Source organism: Phytophthora sojae, assembly GCF_000149755.1.
Source record: "Phytophthora sojae unplaced genomic scaffold PHYSOscaffold_3, whole genome shotgun sequence".
NCBI classification, from domain to species: domain Eukaryota; phylum Oomycota; class Peronosporomycetes; order Peronosporales; family Peronosporaceae; genus Phytophthora; species Phytophthora sojae.
In genome coordinates this window covers 3,803,522-3,816,861 of record NW_009258117.1, presented here as the reverse complement: position 1 = coordinate 3,816,861, position 13,340 = coordinate 3,803,522, and the positions used below count along the sequence as shown (strand labels likewise).

Sequence of the window (13,340 nt, the reverse complement as noted above, 5' to 3'; positions counted from 1 at the left end):
CCGACAGAGTCTCCGATAAATTTATCGGCCTTGGCGTCACCTCACAGCGTCGACTGTCCTGCTGCACAATGGTGAGGGCCGATGCAGTTCCGTTGACTCGGTCTCCAGCCGAAATCTCGGCGCTCAACTCGCTGCGCAGTCTGCCGGAGCTTCTGCTCTACTCCCGCCGTCCCCAATCGGCCAATGCCAGCGATCGTGGGCGGAGCTTGGTCGTCACGTCCAGCGTGGCAGCGCTTCGCTCGCTTTGTAGCACTCATGGACGACGATCATCGATTACGGACGCTGCACCTCCGACTGAACTCGGATCGTTGGAGAGGTGGCTCGCGCTCGCCGAGATCTCGGCGAAACTTGACGACGACATGCAGAACCTCGAGCGGGAGATTCAAACGCATGAGCGCAAGCGCACCGCACTCGCATCGGTGAGAGGCGACGGGTCCAGCGCAACGAGACTGCCGCCACCTGAAGCTTGCGAGCTCGGACCCAAGCTGCAGTGTCTGCAGGAGGTGCTGGGGACGGCGCGCTTTCGAGCGTATTGCCGCGACTTGTTCGTCTTGGTGAGGAACCTCCGCCTCCGTCTAGAGCTCCATGGCGTTCGCATGCGCGACTTCGAGCGGCAGTTGTGTCGAGAGCGCTCCGTGTCCGTGGAGAAGCTTCTGTGGCTGTTGAACGAGACCAAGCGCTGTCTTCAGTCGAACGCTGAAGATGACGTGCCACCGATTGAACACGCCGACTACGCGCTATTGCTGCAGCACTGCAGTGACCCCAGCAATCCTGAAGCTGCCGTCGTCACGGAGGAGTTCACGGCGTTGCTACGCAGCCTCCCGCTAGAGAGGGCGACGCTCGTGAGGTACGTGTTCGAGCAGCTCGCTGACACTCGAAGAGGAGAGGGCTACCGACCTCCTCCAGATCACACCAAGATCCACCACATCCAAGCCGCCGTCAAACTACAGCGCAGTCACTGCTCCGCTGGAGAACTCCAAGCTGCTGAGGCCTGGCTCGAAGTCGTGGGGTCCGATGCCATCACGCTTCAGGACCTGGTCCAGTTTCACCTCACCGTCAACGACGCCAACGTCACCGAAGACGCCGAGTTCGTGCGCTTCGTGCAGCGGATGTGGGGCTTTGACCCCCTGGCTGTGAAGGACGCGGACCGAGGGGAAGCGATACAGCAACTGCTGGAGAACTACACAGCGAGGTGTCACCTGGTTGAGCTCGTCGCTCGTAAACGCGAGCTGCTCGCGAAAATCCCTGCTGCCCAGGCTCGGATACGCTCCGCTAGCGTGCTCCTAGAGTCTGAGTTACAACATCTCCGAGTGCTGCAGGCTCCAGCAGGACTGAGTCGCTGGCTGCAGTGCGGTGGGAGCATTAATCCACGACTAGGCAGCGTACTGGTACTGCTACGTGAGCTGACGCTCTCGGGGCAAGTGCTCACATCGATTCCGGAGTTTGTGGGCTCGTTGAAAGAGCTGCAGGTTCTGGATCTCCGCGATAACCGGATTGGAACCATCTCTCCGATGCTGGGGGCCATGAAAACCCTCCGGAGGTTGGATCTGTCGGATAATTTACTGCGTGATGTAAGTTTCACCCAAGCTGACGAGATGTGGAGTCAACTGGAAATCCTCGCAGACCTTAAGCTGAGCGGGAACAAGTTGACCTCTCTACCCAGTGCGCTTGTAGCCATTCCAAGTCTTACGACGCTCGATCTCTCTAGGAACTCACTGCGAGCAATTCGACGGGAAGTAGTTCAGCTCTGGAAGGGCCGAAGTCGCCTGGAGACTCTGGATCTGCACGCCAATTCTCTCACCGCATTGCCCGAAGAAATTCACGTTTTGTTCGGGACGTTGCGTCGACTAATTCTCCATCAAAACCACCTCGCCAGCTTGCCGAGCAGAATATCCGAGTTGATCAGGCTGGAAGAGTTATCGCTATCGCAGAACCAGCTCTCGGGTGAATCGGTGGCGTCCTATCCACTGCCGGAGGGGCTCCTGGCCATCTCGCTCGCGCAGAACCAACTTCGTGTGGCTCCTTGCCTCGTTGTCGTCCATACAGAAGGCAAAGGGCCTCCTCCCAATCGGAATAGCAGCGTCATAACCATTGACATGCGTGGCAATCGTCTACGAAGCGTAGTGGATTGGTCGCCGCTGGTGCTAACAACCTGCCAATCCCTCCATCTCCAGAATAATGCTCTGCGTGAGCTCCCTGACGGCTTCTTCGGCGCACTGCCGGCTTTGCGAGTGTGCGAATTGCAGTGCAACCAGCTTCGAAATCTCCCGGCGGGGATCACAGAGTGTACTCAGCTTCGAGTTCTTGACGTGCACGACAACTGTCTGCAGTCGCTACCCAAGGAGCTGGTGCAGTTGACGTCGCTCGAAGTTCTCAACGCAGCCGAGAACGACCTCACTGAGATTCCCCTCGAGTGGCACGCGTTCGAGACTCAAAACGATGGCGCGAGGGTGCTCCACTCTCTGATGCTGCGTCGAAATCCGCTGCATAACAAAATCCTCAAGGCCATTGTGGACGGCAGCACCGACGGCGCACCATCCACCTCCAGAGTCCATTCGACCGCTACATCCGATGACCCGGCGTGTGAAGGAGTCATCAAGAAACTGCTAGACTGTCTCCGGGATGCAAGCATCGTGCAGCGCGGCTTAGATACTGGAAGAGCGCGTGCCCGTAAGGCTTGGGTCGATAGTGACGAAGACGATGAGGATGGTCCAGCGGAGCGGGGTAACAGACCCAAGTGGCGCGGGGTAGCTCGTGACGTGAACCTCTACCTCGAGCAGCGTCTTCGAGCGATGCAGCGCCCACCTGCCAGCGGTAAATCGTCCTCGTTGGTGGTGGACGCGAAGAGCTTCGAGCGGATGATGCGGACGCTGCCGTTCACAAGCTCAAAGCCCGAGCTGGCACACCTTGTAAGACGCTTTCGGGTGAAGCACGAGGACGAAGAAGATCGGGGCAAAAGTACCAAGCAGGTCGACGGCCTCGCGTTCCTGCAGGCGATCGAGCGATTCGGGCGGTGGCGATCGATTTCAATGCCGTCGAAGCGACAGATGAGCTCGGTTGCCAAGCCCACGATCGACTCGGCAGGACCGATTGTTCAGTATCTCGCAGTGCTGCACCGCCGCATGCAGGAGGAGGAGCAGGAGCGTCGAGACCGAGACAACCCGCAGTCTCTAAGCCCCAAAGCGAGACCACAGTCACGCGTAACACTCCGCTCCAAGCAGAAGCAGCGGGTGAAGGAGACGCCTCGATCGAAGGATGCGAAGACTGCGAAGCGCAAGCCGCCGCCCAGGTCCAACCAAGAGCAGGACCCGCCACCGTTCGACAAGCCCAGCAAAACTCGGGCCGACGTGATTGCGGACCGCCAGCGACAGCGCATCCAGGTGCTCGAACAGCAGCTCGTTGACCAGAAGCTGCTCCTGCTAGCGCATCAGAAGCCCGCTGCAAGTACAAGTAGCAAGGGCCCAGCCATCGCCCCAGCCGATCTCCACACAGTATCGGAAGAGGAGAATCTCCTTGAGAGCGACGAGAGGAGGGGGAAGGCAAGCGCAGCTAATGGTGACGACGACGGCAGTGAGCGGTTCGTCATCGTCAGTGTTAAATGCCTGCATCTGCCCGGGACAGACGAGGTCGGCGGGCACCACGCGGTGCCAAAAGCCCCGGCGCGCGTGGAGTTGCGTCTTCGGCCAGATGATTCTGTGCTGCGTTTGAAGCAGCAGCTTGAAACCCGCACTGGGGTGCCAGTAGATCACCAAATAATCGTCGCCAACAGCGCGAGCCGAGGGGCGCCCGCCATCCGGCTGCGGAACGGTGCTGCGCTGCGCGAGTACTCGGAGCATGTGGGTGGCGTGAGCAGATGGTCGCTGTCGCTGCTCATCGGGCAGAGCCTGCCGCTGGCACGTGGGGACTCTGCCACCGGAGGGATGACGGCCTTGTGATTTCCAAGCTGCGGCCACGAAATAAAGCCGAGAGAGACGAGAAGCATCCGCCACCATGCAAGCTACACAGTCAACGTTGACATGATGCTATAATACGTATCCGCGGAAAGCGTCTCCACAAACTCAATGGCAATTGCAAGCAGACGCAGCTTCCTATACCACTGCAGTCGCTGCGTCCGGCCCTGGACACCGTAGAGTCAACGCTGTCAGCACTTCAAGCAAAGCGAAGGTCCGCCTCGACGATCGTCGGCACGTTGTTGCTGCGTCAGCTCAGCGCTTTCGTCACGTTGCCCACGCGCGTCTTTGCCTCGTGACGAGTGCTCGGACTCGCATAAGAAAACACCGACGCCACGTTCAAATGGACGTGCATGCATACTGGTGTTGGCTGCACGATCTCAGGCCGAGCACCTCGGACGGACGGCTTCACACGCTGTGTTGTTCTTCTGGAGCAGATGAGTTCGCCGGGCGGCGGCTCTCATTTGAGGCGACTCACAGCTCCCCAGGAAGGCATTCAGCGGATACTTTTGCCTGCTCCTATTAATACGTTGCAGCCGGAGTCGCACCTACCGCCTGTTAGCTTTTCACGCGTCACAGATGCTGACTACTTGGTTCCATACAAATGTCAAGCCTAAATTCTGACTAGTCTGTAGCCATGTCTGCGAAGGCAGAAGAGCTTGGAAATATTAGAGCTCAAGGGCCGGTACGAGACCGCCAGCCGCCCCGAGTCTGGCACAGGTCTCGACGCCCAGAAGGTGCGTGCGTGGATGAAGAGCTACTTTGGCGAGACCACAGGGCCAAGAACACCGGCCAGCCGGAGCCCCAACTGACAAAAAACTGCAGCCGAAAGCTCCGGGGGTAGGCCGTGTTTGCTCCGGCTCCTCTCGGGCGCTGGTCATCGTCGCCATCTCCATGCGTCACTCGACAAAACGCTCTCTTTCGCGTCCGTCTCGACGGTTGTCCCCCTGCACTTTTACTCTTGACTCCGGTCGAGTATTTTCGTCGTGGGCTAGTGATTCCACACACGCAGTGAAGTTGCGTACAGCTCGGCACTTTGTACTATCGATCCACAACACACACACAATGGCCACTCGTACGCGTCGCCCGCGCGGTCTTTCAGCGAACCACGTGAATGAGGAGGAGCGGCTTCAGATGATCATGAACGACAAGTCCACTCTGTCGTCGGTGCGGCTGCTGGGCAAGGAGAACTGGGTCAAGATGGAGGAGCGCCCCAACTGCTTCTACTGCGCGCGCAAGTTCCGCCCGTTCTCCATTAAGCGCCACTGTCGCTCTTGCGGCGAGGTCGTCTGCTCCAACTGCTACCGGCGACGGAAGGTGAGCGTGACCCCGACGCTGGAAGTCACGGTGCGTCTGTGCTTCGACTGCATCGACAAAGCCATGCTGCTAGCCGAGAGCGAGATCATCAACGCCAGCACCCCCGTGATCGAAGTCTCGCAGTCCAACAGAGTGGAGGTGGAAGTCCCGGAAGAAATAGTCGAAGAAAAGAGCAAGGCCCCGGATACCAAGAGGACGTTCCGGGACAGTGTGCAGACGACCAGCACCAGCACGTCGCTATGCAGTCGCTTCTCGGACTTCTCGTGCTGCGATAACTGGAGTGACGTTAGTAGTGACAGGAGCGACACCAGTAGTCTCGGTGGCAGTGGCGGCCCCATCCCGGCCAGTCAGCGCGGCAGTCGGCGCGGAGGTCCCGTGATCCCGGCCACGGACGTGATCGAGTTCCTGCCGGAAGAGGAGCAGTTTGAGATCTACGAAGGCCGCCGCCACGAAATCCTCGCGAAGTTCAAGGTGCTCGACACCGAGCCAGAGAAGGAATACGACGCGCTGTGCGAACTCGTCCGTCAAGTAATGGAGTGCAGCGTGGCGGCGGTGGCGTTCATGGACCAGACTCGGCAATGGTACAAGGCGCGATACGGCATCGCTCAGGCGGAGCTGCCGCGAGAGATTTCGTTCTGCTCGCAGCTCCTGCAGACGCCGCTGCCCACCATCATCATGGACGCGTCCAAGGACCCGCGTTTTAGCGAGAACCCTCTCGTCAAGGGCTCGGCCAACATCAGATTCTACGCGTCGACCCCAATCTGCGACCCTGACACGGGGATTGTCATCGGCTCGGTGTTCGTCATGGACCCGATTCCAAAGCCCAAGCTGCCACTGCGCGCCATGGAGGTGTTATCCTACGTGTCTTCAGCAGCTGAGAAGCTTCTGCAAGGCAAAGACCCCTCGCCCGTCCCGTCATCCGTGAAGCAGAAGAGGAACTCGTCAGCGAGTCGCCGTGAGTCGACGCCGCCATTCCCGGAAATCCGTGCTGCATCGCTGCAAAGTGTACCGGAAGAGGTCGAAGACGGAGACTTCCGCGTCACGCAGCCGAGATCGAACGCCTCCAGCGTGTCTTCAACCGGCAGCCTGCGCAACAGCCAACGCGGCAGCTTACGCCGATCAGGCCCGAAGCCTCCGCTGCCAACCCCAACGTCTTCTGGGTCGAGCAAGTCTTCGACCATGTCCACTTCGAAGCTCAGCATCACCGATCTGGTCTCTTCCGATTCGAAGACCATGACCACGACGCAGCAGCCGGTCCCTGCCCAGTTCCAGAGCCTCAACTCGTCATGCATGGAGATCTTCAACCGGATCACGTCGACCCAGCAACTACTGGCACAGCAGCACGATACCCTGTTGGCCACGCTGACGCAGCACTCGACACGCATCAGCTCCATCGAGCAAACTGTGGATCGGATTGAAGGCATCTTGTCCACACATCGGACCCAGTACATGCCGCAGCTCGTAGACGCATCCAGTCGACGGCCGACTGACATGTAGGTCGCGTGGCGTGAAGGTATATGGTGTCGTGAGAACCCGTTGTTGTCGAGTCCACTTCATCGGAAGAGGGAGAGGTGTAGCATAGTTGGCGCACAGCGATGTCTTGTAGCGCTTGAACAAAATATATTTGTTTCTCTCAAAATCCTACTTACACAGCTCTAGCGCTGCCGAAAGCAGCGGGATCCAGCACGGATGAATCATTTCACAAGTTGTTATCATCCCTGGTTGCGTTTTGAGCCAGATCTGCTATTTGGCAGAAAGTCTGCATCACACAGTGCAGGGACACCTCGCCCTCATATTGAACACCAATTGAGGAGGGGCGTTTTAGGTTCACTGCTTCTCCGCATCACTGCCAGCATCGTCTTCATCCCCCTCCGCCTCATCATCATCGAAGTCTTCGTCTTCGTCTTCGTCTTCATCGAAGTCGTCGTCTTCGTCATCGAAATCTTCGTCATCATCATCATAATCTTCTTCTCTGTCCATCTCGTCATTCAGCTCCGTGGAGAGGTCCTCTCCATCAAGCAACACGCCGAGCTCAAGAAGCTCATCCTTGTACTTGGCAACTTCCTTCGCGTAGCGATTACCGTGGCGCAAGTGACGCAACCGAAGGCCCAGATTCAGACCCCAGGCAGACTGGGGGTACGGGTCTTCGCTTGGCACAAGAAAACTGCCATCCATGTCTTCGCAACTGCCATGCAGTTTTGCATAGGCCTGGAATGCGGCCAACAGCACATCCTTCCAGTACTGTTCGGCATGGGGAGTAAGCTTCCCTCCGCCGAGAGGGTGAGCGTGACGGTGCTTTTCGCTTGCTGATGCCGCCTTCTTCTTGCCCTCTTGTGTCTGGAACGGAAGCAGTCCGGTTGTTCGGCGGTTGAACTGGAACAGCCACGCGCCCAGCTCAAAGTTCTTGGCCACCTCAGGATAGCGCGGATCGTCCGCGGGCACTACAAAATTCCGCGGGACCTCCGCGTCTTCGCCGTTGATTTCCTTGTACACCTTGACACTCGGGTCGACGATGTCGCGTCTAGTCGCAGCCGTGGACTTGTAGATGCTCCACACAAAGCCGATCTTGTCGAGACGATCACGGTACATCTCGACCTGCTGTGCGTGCTGGTGGCGATTGCGTATGTTGCGCACGGTGTGGCCGAGCTTCGTCCCCCAAGACGGTTGCGGCCATCTACCCTCAGACGGCACGATGAAGCCTTGGGGCACGTGAGTGTCTCCGTAGATCTCCGCATACACCTCTAGCGCCGGTAGGACACGGTCTACGAAGTAGCTCTCGAACGCGTTGAACTTGAAGCCGATCGCCTCCAGTTCCGGTAGCACATCAATCGCGTCGGTGCTGGTGCGGCCGTTGCGTCGAATTCGCACCACCTGCTTCCCCAACTGATAGCCGCGCAGTGTCTTGGGCCAGGACTCGTCGTTCGTAGGCACCACCCACCAGGACGGCACGTCGCAGTGACCGAACTTGGCTTTGTATATTCTGAGCGCCGGCAGCAGCTCCTTCGCCCACTTGCCGAAGAGCGACTCCCACGCGTAGCCGAGCTCTTTGAGCCGCTGCTTGTCCTGCTGCATCTCCTCGCGGAAGATGCGTCTGGAGTTGATGGTTTTCACGATGTATCCGAGCTTGATCCCCCACGCGCGCTCGGGCCACGGAGCCTCGCTGGGCACCACAAAGTCCTCCGGGATGAACACGTCGCCGTCGAACAGCGCCGGGTACAGCTCCAGCGCGGGCATGAGCGCGTCGCGCCAGATCTCATAGGACAGTCCGTCCTCGAAAAAGTTGATGTTCCTGAGGTCGGCCATCTCGCGCGGGGTCAGCGCCTGCTCCTCCAAGTTGGCCTTGACCTTGGCCACGACGTGGCCGAGTCGGTAGCCCCAGCTCACCTCGGGCCACTGCGGGTCGTCGGCGGGCACCTTGAACGTGTGGTGCACCGAGCAGTGGCCGTAGAGCTGGCGGTACGTCTCCATGGCCCGGAGGAACTGCATGCGCCACTTCCACTGCGCGTCGCTCCAGACGAAGCCCATGTCGTCCAGCTGCTGCTTGCGCTGCTCCGAGAGGCCGTCCTCCACGTCGCGACGCAGCAGCTGGCACTGCGAGCCGAGCTTGATGCCCCAGGCCGCGCGCGGCCAGCGCTCGTCGCCCACGGGGATCTGGAAGCTCTGGCGCACGAACAGGTGGCCCTCCAGCTCCTGGAAGACCTTGAGCGACGGGATGATCTGCACCTCCCACACGTAGCTCTTCCAGTCGTCGTACGGGAAGCCGATGGTGCGCAGCAGCGCGCACTTGAACGGGCTGCAGCGGCCGCGCGTGAACAGCCGCAGGCGGTTGCCCAGGTCCATGCCCCACGTCTCGCGCGGCCACGGCGACGTCTCCGCCTCCGCGTCGCTGGCCGGCAAGGGCACCACGAACTCGAAGGGCACGGTGAAGTGGCCCTCCAGGCGGTTGAAGACCTGCAGCGCGGCCAGGAACTGGCGGTCGCGGTCCGACTTGGGCACGACCGGTGTGCTGGACGACGATGTGGTGGTGGACGCAGCGCTGGAGAAGCAGCGGCGCAGCGGCGCAGGCCGCCGCCCGAGCGACAGCAGCCGCTTCATGCTCGTTGTGTGGTGCTGGTAAAAAGCCTGTACTCGTAAAAGTTCGCACATGGACCAAATTGTATATTTTAGTCTAGCCTCAAAATTTGTGCACTGCTTCAACTTGCTGTACCGCTGGTAGTGGTACACATGCTGTCCGATGGGAAGAGCGGAGGTGACAGCCAAGCACGAGCGCCACGTGCCCGGAAAATGGCCGTGGCGCGCAATGCCAGAGCTGTTTTGTTTTGCGGTTGCAGCTGATGGTGGTCAGGTAATGTGTGCGTTAAATTGCCGAGATGACCCCCTTCGAAGTTGGAGGTATCTTCACCAATTGACGCTTTGTTAAACGCGGCGAAGAGGGACCAGCAGTGGTATCGGATACGGATACCGTATCCACTCTACGCCAACGGCGACTTGTCAAACATGGCCAAAGTCTTACCCGCCGCGAGAGCTGCGCGAACAAAGTCTGCATTGCATCGCTGCTTGCGAGCTAGCTACGTTGGCGGCAGTCGATGCACCGTAGCACCGTAACGTCAACACGGTCACAAAACTGACAAAACTGTCCAAAAAATGAGCTGACCCAAAATCTGTGCAAATAACCTCGAACGAGGTTTTTTCGATATTGAAGTTTTGATTGCATCAAACGCCGGCGGCTGATGCACGCTCGCCCCGTAACGCTGATGACCGGCGCAGCCCCGGGAGCCATTTCCGCTTTTGCGCCGCGCCGAGCCCTTCCTCTTGACGCCACCATGCTGCACCGCGTGTCCCGCTCCGTCGTCTCCGCCCGCCCCGCGCGCGCCTTCTCCACGTCCTCCGTGGTGCGTCCCCCTTCTCCTTGTTCTCCTTGCTTGGTATCCGTGCCGCCGCCACTAACGACTGCGCCCCTCTGCAGGAGCGCGTGCCGCTCTTCATCGACGGCAAGTTCGTGCAGTCCAAGACCGACAAGTGGATCGACCTGCGCAACCCGGTACGTACGCCGCGCCGCCGACGTGGCCACGGGAGATGGGCGCGCAGATCTGCTGCAAACCGGCAATCGTAGAGTCTTGCCTGACCTTGTTGATCATGTTACGCTGCTGCTGCTGTTGCTGCGTTGCAGGCGACGAACGAGGTCATCTGCCAGGTACCGGAGGCCACGCAGGATGAGGTAGGTCGGCCCTGCTCCGCTCTACCGTCTCGCGCTGCTGCTCTGCTCTGACTGACGACGCCGACGTGTCTGCAGATGCGCCAAGCCACGGAGGCCGCCGCCCGCGCCTACAAGACGTGGAAGGAGGTGGGCGTGCAGCACCGCCAGCGCGTCATGCTCAAGCTGCAGCACCTGATCCGCGAGCACACGGAGGAGCTCGCTCTGTCCATCACCAACGAGCAGGGCAAGACGCTGGCCGACGCGCGCGGCGACGTCTTCCGCGGCCTCGAGGTGGTCGAGCACACGTGCGGCGCCGCCACGCTCATGATGGGCGAGACGGCCGAGAACCTCGCCACGTCGCTCGACACGTACTCGTACAAGCAGCCGCTGGGCGTTTGTGCCGGCATCTGCCCCTTCAACTTCCCGGCCATGATCCCGCTCTGGATGTTCCCCACCGGCACGGTCACGGGCAACACGTACGTGCTAAAACCCTCGGAGAAGGACCCCGGCGCCTCGATGGTGAGTGGCTGCAACGACCAGCCTGAAAAGCCATCACAGTCTAACTCATCATTGTGTGTCATCATGTTTGCTGTAGATTCTGGCTCGCCTCGCCAAGGAGGCTGGTCTCCCGGACGGCGTGCTCAACATCATTCACGGCGCTCACGTAAGATACGCCAAGTCAAGTTGAAGTTGAAGCGTTTCAGCAGGTGCTAACCCTTGTGCACTCGTTCCTTTCAACAGGACACTGTCAACTTCATCTGCGACGCACCAGAGATCAAGGCCATCTCGTTCGTCGGCGGTAACCAGGCCGGCGAGTACATCCACTCGCGCGGCAGCGCAAACGGCAAGCGCGTGCAGGCCAACCTCGGCGCCAAGAACCACGCTGTCATCATGCCTGACTGCGACAAGGAGCAGGCCGTCGGCGCTCTTGCTGGCGCGGCTTTTGGAGCTGCTGGCCAGCGTTGCATGGCCCTTTCGGTGGTTGTGTTTGTCGGCAAGTCCAAGGAGTGGGTGCACGACATCGTGCAGAAGGCCAAGGAAATGAAGGTGAACGGCGGCCTGGAGCCCGGCACGGACGTGGGCCCGCTCATCACTGTCGCGGCGAAGGAGCGCGCGGAACGCCTCATCCAAGAAGGTGTCGACAATGGCGCCGAGCTTCTGCTGGACGGACGCAACATCAAGGTTCCCAAATACCCGAACGGCAACTTCGTGGGCCCGACGATCCTGAACAACGTTGGCGTAGACAACCCTGCCTACGTGGAGGAGATTTTCGCCCCCGTGTTGGTGTGCACGTCGGTGGACACGCTGGAAGAAGCGATCGAGCTGATCAACCGCAACCCGTACGGCAACGGCACCTCGATCTTCACGTCTTCGGGTGCGGCCGCCCGTAAATTCCAGCACGAGATTGACGTGGGCCAGGTCGGCATCAACGTGCCGATCCCTGTGCCTCTCCCGATGTTCTCGTTCACCGGCTCGCGTGCATCGATCCGTGGCGACCTGAACTTCTACGGCAAGGCTGGCATCAACTTCTATACGCAGATCAAGACAGTCACGTCGCTGTGGGACTACAACGAGAAGACCCGTTACAGCGCAGTGATGCCGACGCTCGGCCAGAAGTAAAACAACCAAGCCAGACGTAGATACCATGCCTGCGCCAAGACAACCCAGCCCCAACAAAAAGACCATGCCCCGCGTGAAGTGAGTGAGTGATAAATGCAATTGATGGATTGACACTCCTTTAGCTTTGTGTATCTTAACGTCTTCGTCCACCCCCTCGGCCTCCACCTCTGCCTCCCCCTCGGCCCCCTCCTCGGCCACCTCCACGTCTGCCGTAGTAGCCGCCGCCACCGCCTCCCCCGAAGTCATCACGATCCGTTCTCTCTTCATCCGCCTCTGAAATTTTCGTCTCCTCGAGCTTGCGGCCGTCGGGCTCGTTCAGCGTGCATCGGTTGCCTTGGTACTGGGTGACGAACATCTCCAGTTGTCCAGCTGCGTTGGCGGCACCAGTCTTGGCGTTCTTGCTCAGCCGCGGGCACACGTCGCGAGCGATGAGAATGAGCAGCTTGTGGAACTGCTTCTTGTAGTCGAGTAGCAGCTCGAAGCCCGCCACTTCCAGAATGGTCAGGGTCAGAGCACCTGTCATGAGGTGAGGTGGCTCGTTCACCAGCCGCGCCAGCCACGTCCAGCAATCGCCGAGTTGTAGCCCCGGTGGCGACGGACTGCCGTCCCAGGGAGTAGTTTGCCGCACAGCAGCTAGCACAGCCGAGATCATGGTCATGCGCCTTGTGTACTCCGTCACGTGTTCGAGGCCATCCGGGTCCGAGCTTTCGCCCACGGCCTTCTGGAAGCCCACCGACATCTTGTACTCGGCGATGGTCTGAGACGCGTGCTTTTCCGGGTTGTCTGGGATTGTGAAGACACACTTCTGGTGGAAGTAACCCAGCATGACGTCTGTCAGCTCCGGTGTTTGCACACAGCACATTTTTATCACGTGTGCAATGGGGTAGCATGATCTGCAGTGAATAAGCCCGTACTGTTAGATGAGAGCGCTCACGTGCGCATACAAATACAAGACACACAAACGTACTTGTAGTCTGCACGACCCTCCACCTGCTTAGCCAGGCTTGAGGCAACCATGTCGAGGGCGAATTTGAAGTACGCCTCGCCGGATGTTTTGGCCATCTGCAAAGGAATCGAAGTCACCCGTTAGCATTTTAGCAACAACATCCAGATAAACGCCCGTACCCAAATTGCCTACCTGAAGGAGCTGCTGAATTTTGCTCACAACGTTTTTGATAGCTGATGGAGCGGCGGCAATTTGGTTGCATGCACCGGCCTGAACGAAGCAATGCGTCGGTAAGTCATTCACTAGCATG

The 13,340-nt window shown here is 59.4% G+C and overlaps 4 protein-coding genes across 4 annotated transcripts; 3 read left to right on the top strand and 1 right to left on the bottom strand.

Moving 5' to 3' along the window:
* Window positions 1-68: 68 nt before the first annotated feature.
* PHYSODRAFT_313125 (hypothetical protein) lies at window positions 69-3,935 on the top strand (the record flags this gene model as incomplete). Its single annotated transcript, XM_009524887.1, has 6 exons — window positions 69-1,353; window positions 1,624-1,736; window positions 2,247-2,581; window positions 2,690-3,491; window positions 3,672-3,845; window positions 3,882-3,935. The coding sequence occupies 6 exons, from the start codon at window positions 69-71 to the stop codon at window positions 3,933-3,935; spliced, it is 2,763 nt and encodes a 920-aa protein (XP_009523182.1).
* A 1,080-nt stretch (window positions 3,936-5,015) lies between these two features.
* On the top strand, window positions 5,016-6,764 carry PHYSODRAFT_558846 (hypothetical protein; the record flags this gene model as incomplete). Its single annotated transcript, XM_009524886.1, has 2 exons — window positions 5,016-5,372; window positions 5,445-6,764. 2 exons carry the CDS (start codon window positions 5,016-5,018, stop codon window positions 6,762-6,764), a joined length of 1,677 nt encoding a protein of 558 aa, XP_009523181.1.
* A 202-nt stretch (window positions 6,765-6,966) lies between these two features.
* PHYSODRAFT_298582 (hypothetical protein) lies at window positions 6,967-9,362 on the bottom strand (the record flags this gene model as incomplete). The annotated part of the gene is made up of 2 exons (XM_009524885.1): window positions 6,967-7,026; window positions 7,293-9,362. 2 exons carry the CDS (start codon window positions 9,360-9,362, stop codon window positions 6,967-6,969), a joined length of 2,130 nt encoding a protein of 709 aa, XP_009523180.1.
* A 697-nt stretch (window positions 9,363-10,059) lies between these two features.
* PHYSODRAFT_354299 (hypothetical protein) lies at window positions 10,060-12,764 on the top strand. Its single transcript, XM_009524884.1, has 6 exons — window positions 10,060-10,159; window positions 10,234-10,308; window positions 10,438-10,485; window positions 10,561-10,983; window positions 11,060-11,128; window positions 11,206-12,764. Exons 1-6 carry the CDS (start codon window positions 10,091-10,093, stop codon window positions 12,082-12,084), a joined length of 1,563 nt encoding a protein of 520 aa, XP_009523179.1. The 5' UTR covers window positions 10,060-10,090; the 3' UTR covers window positions 12,085-12,764.
* The last annotated feature ends 576 nt before the right edge of the window (window positions 12,765-13,340 follow it).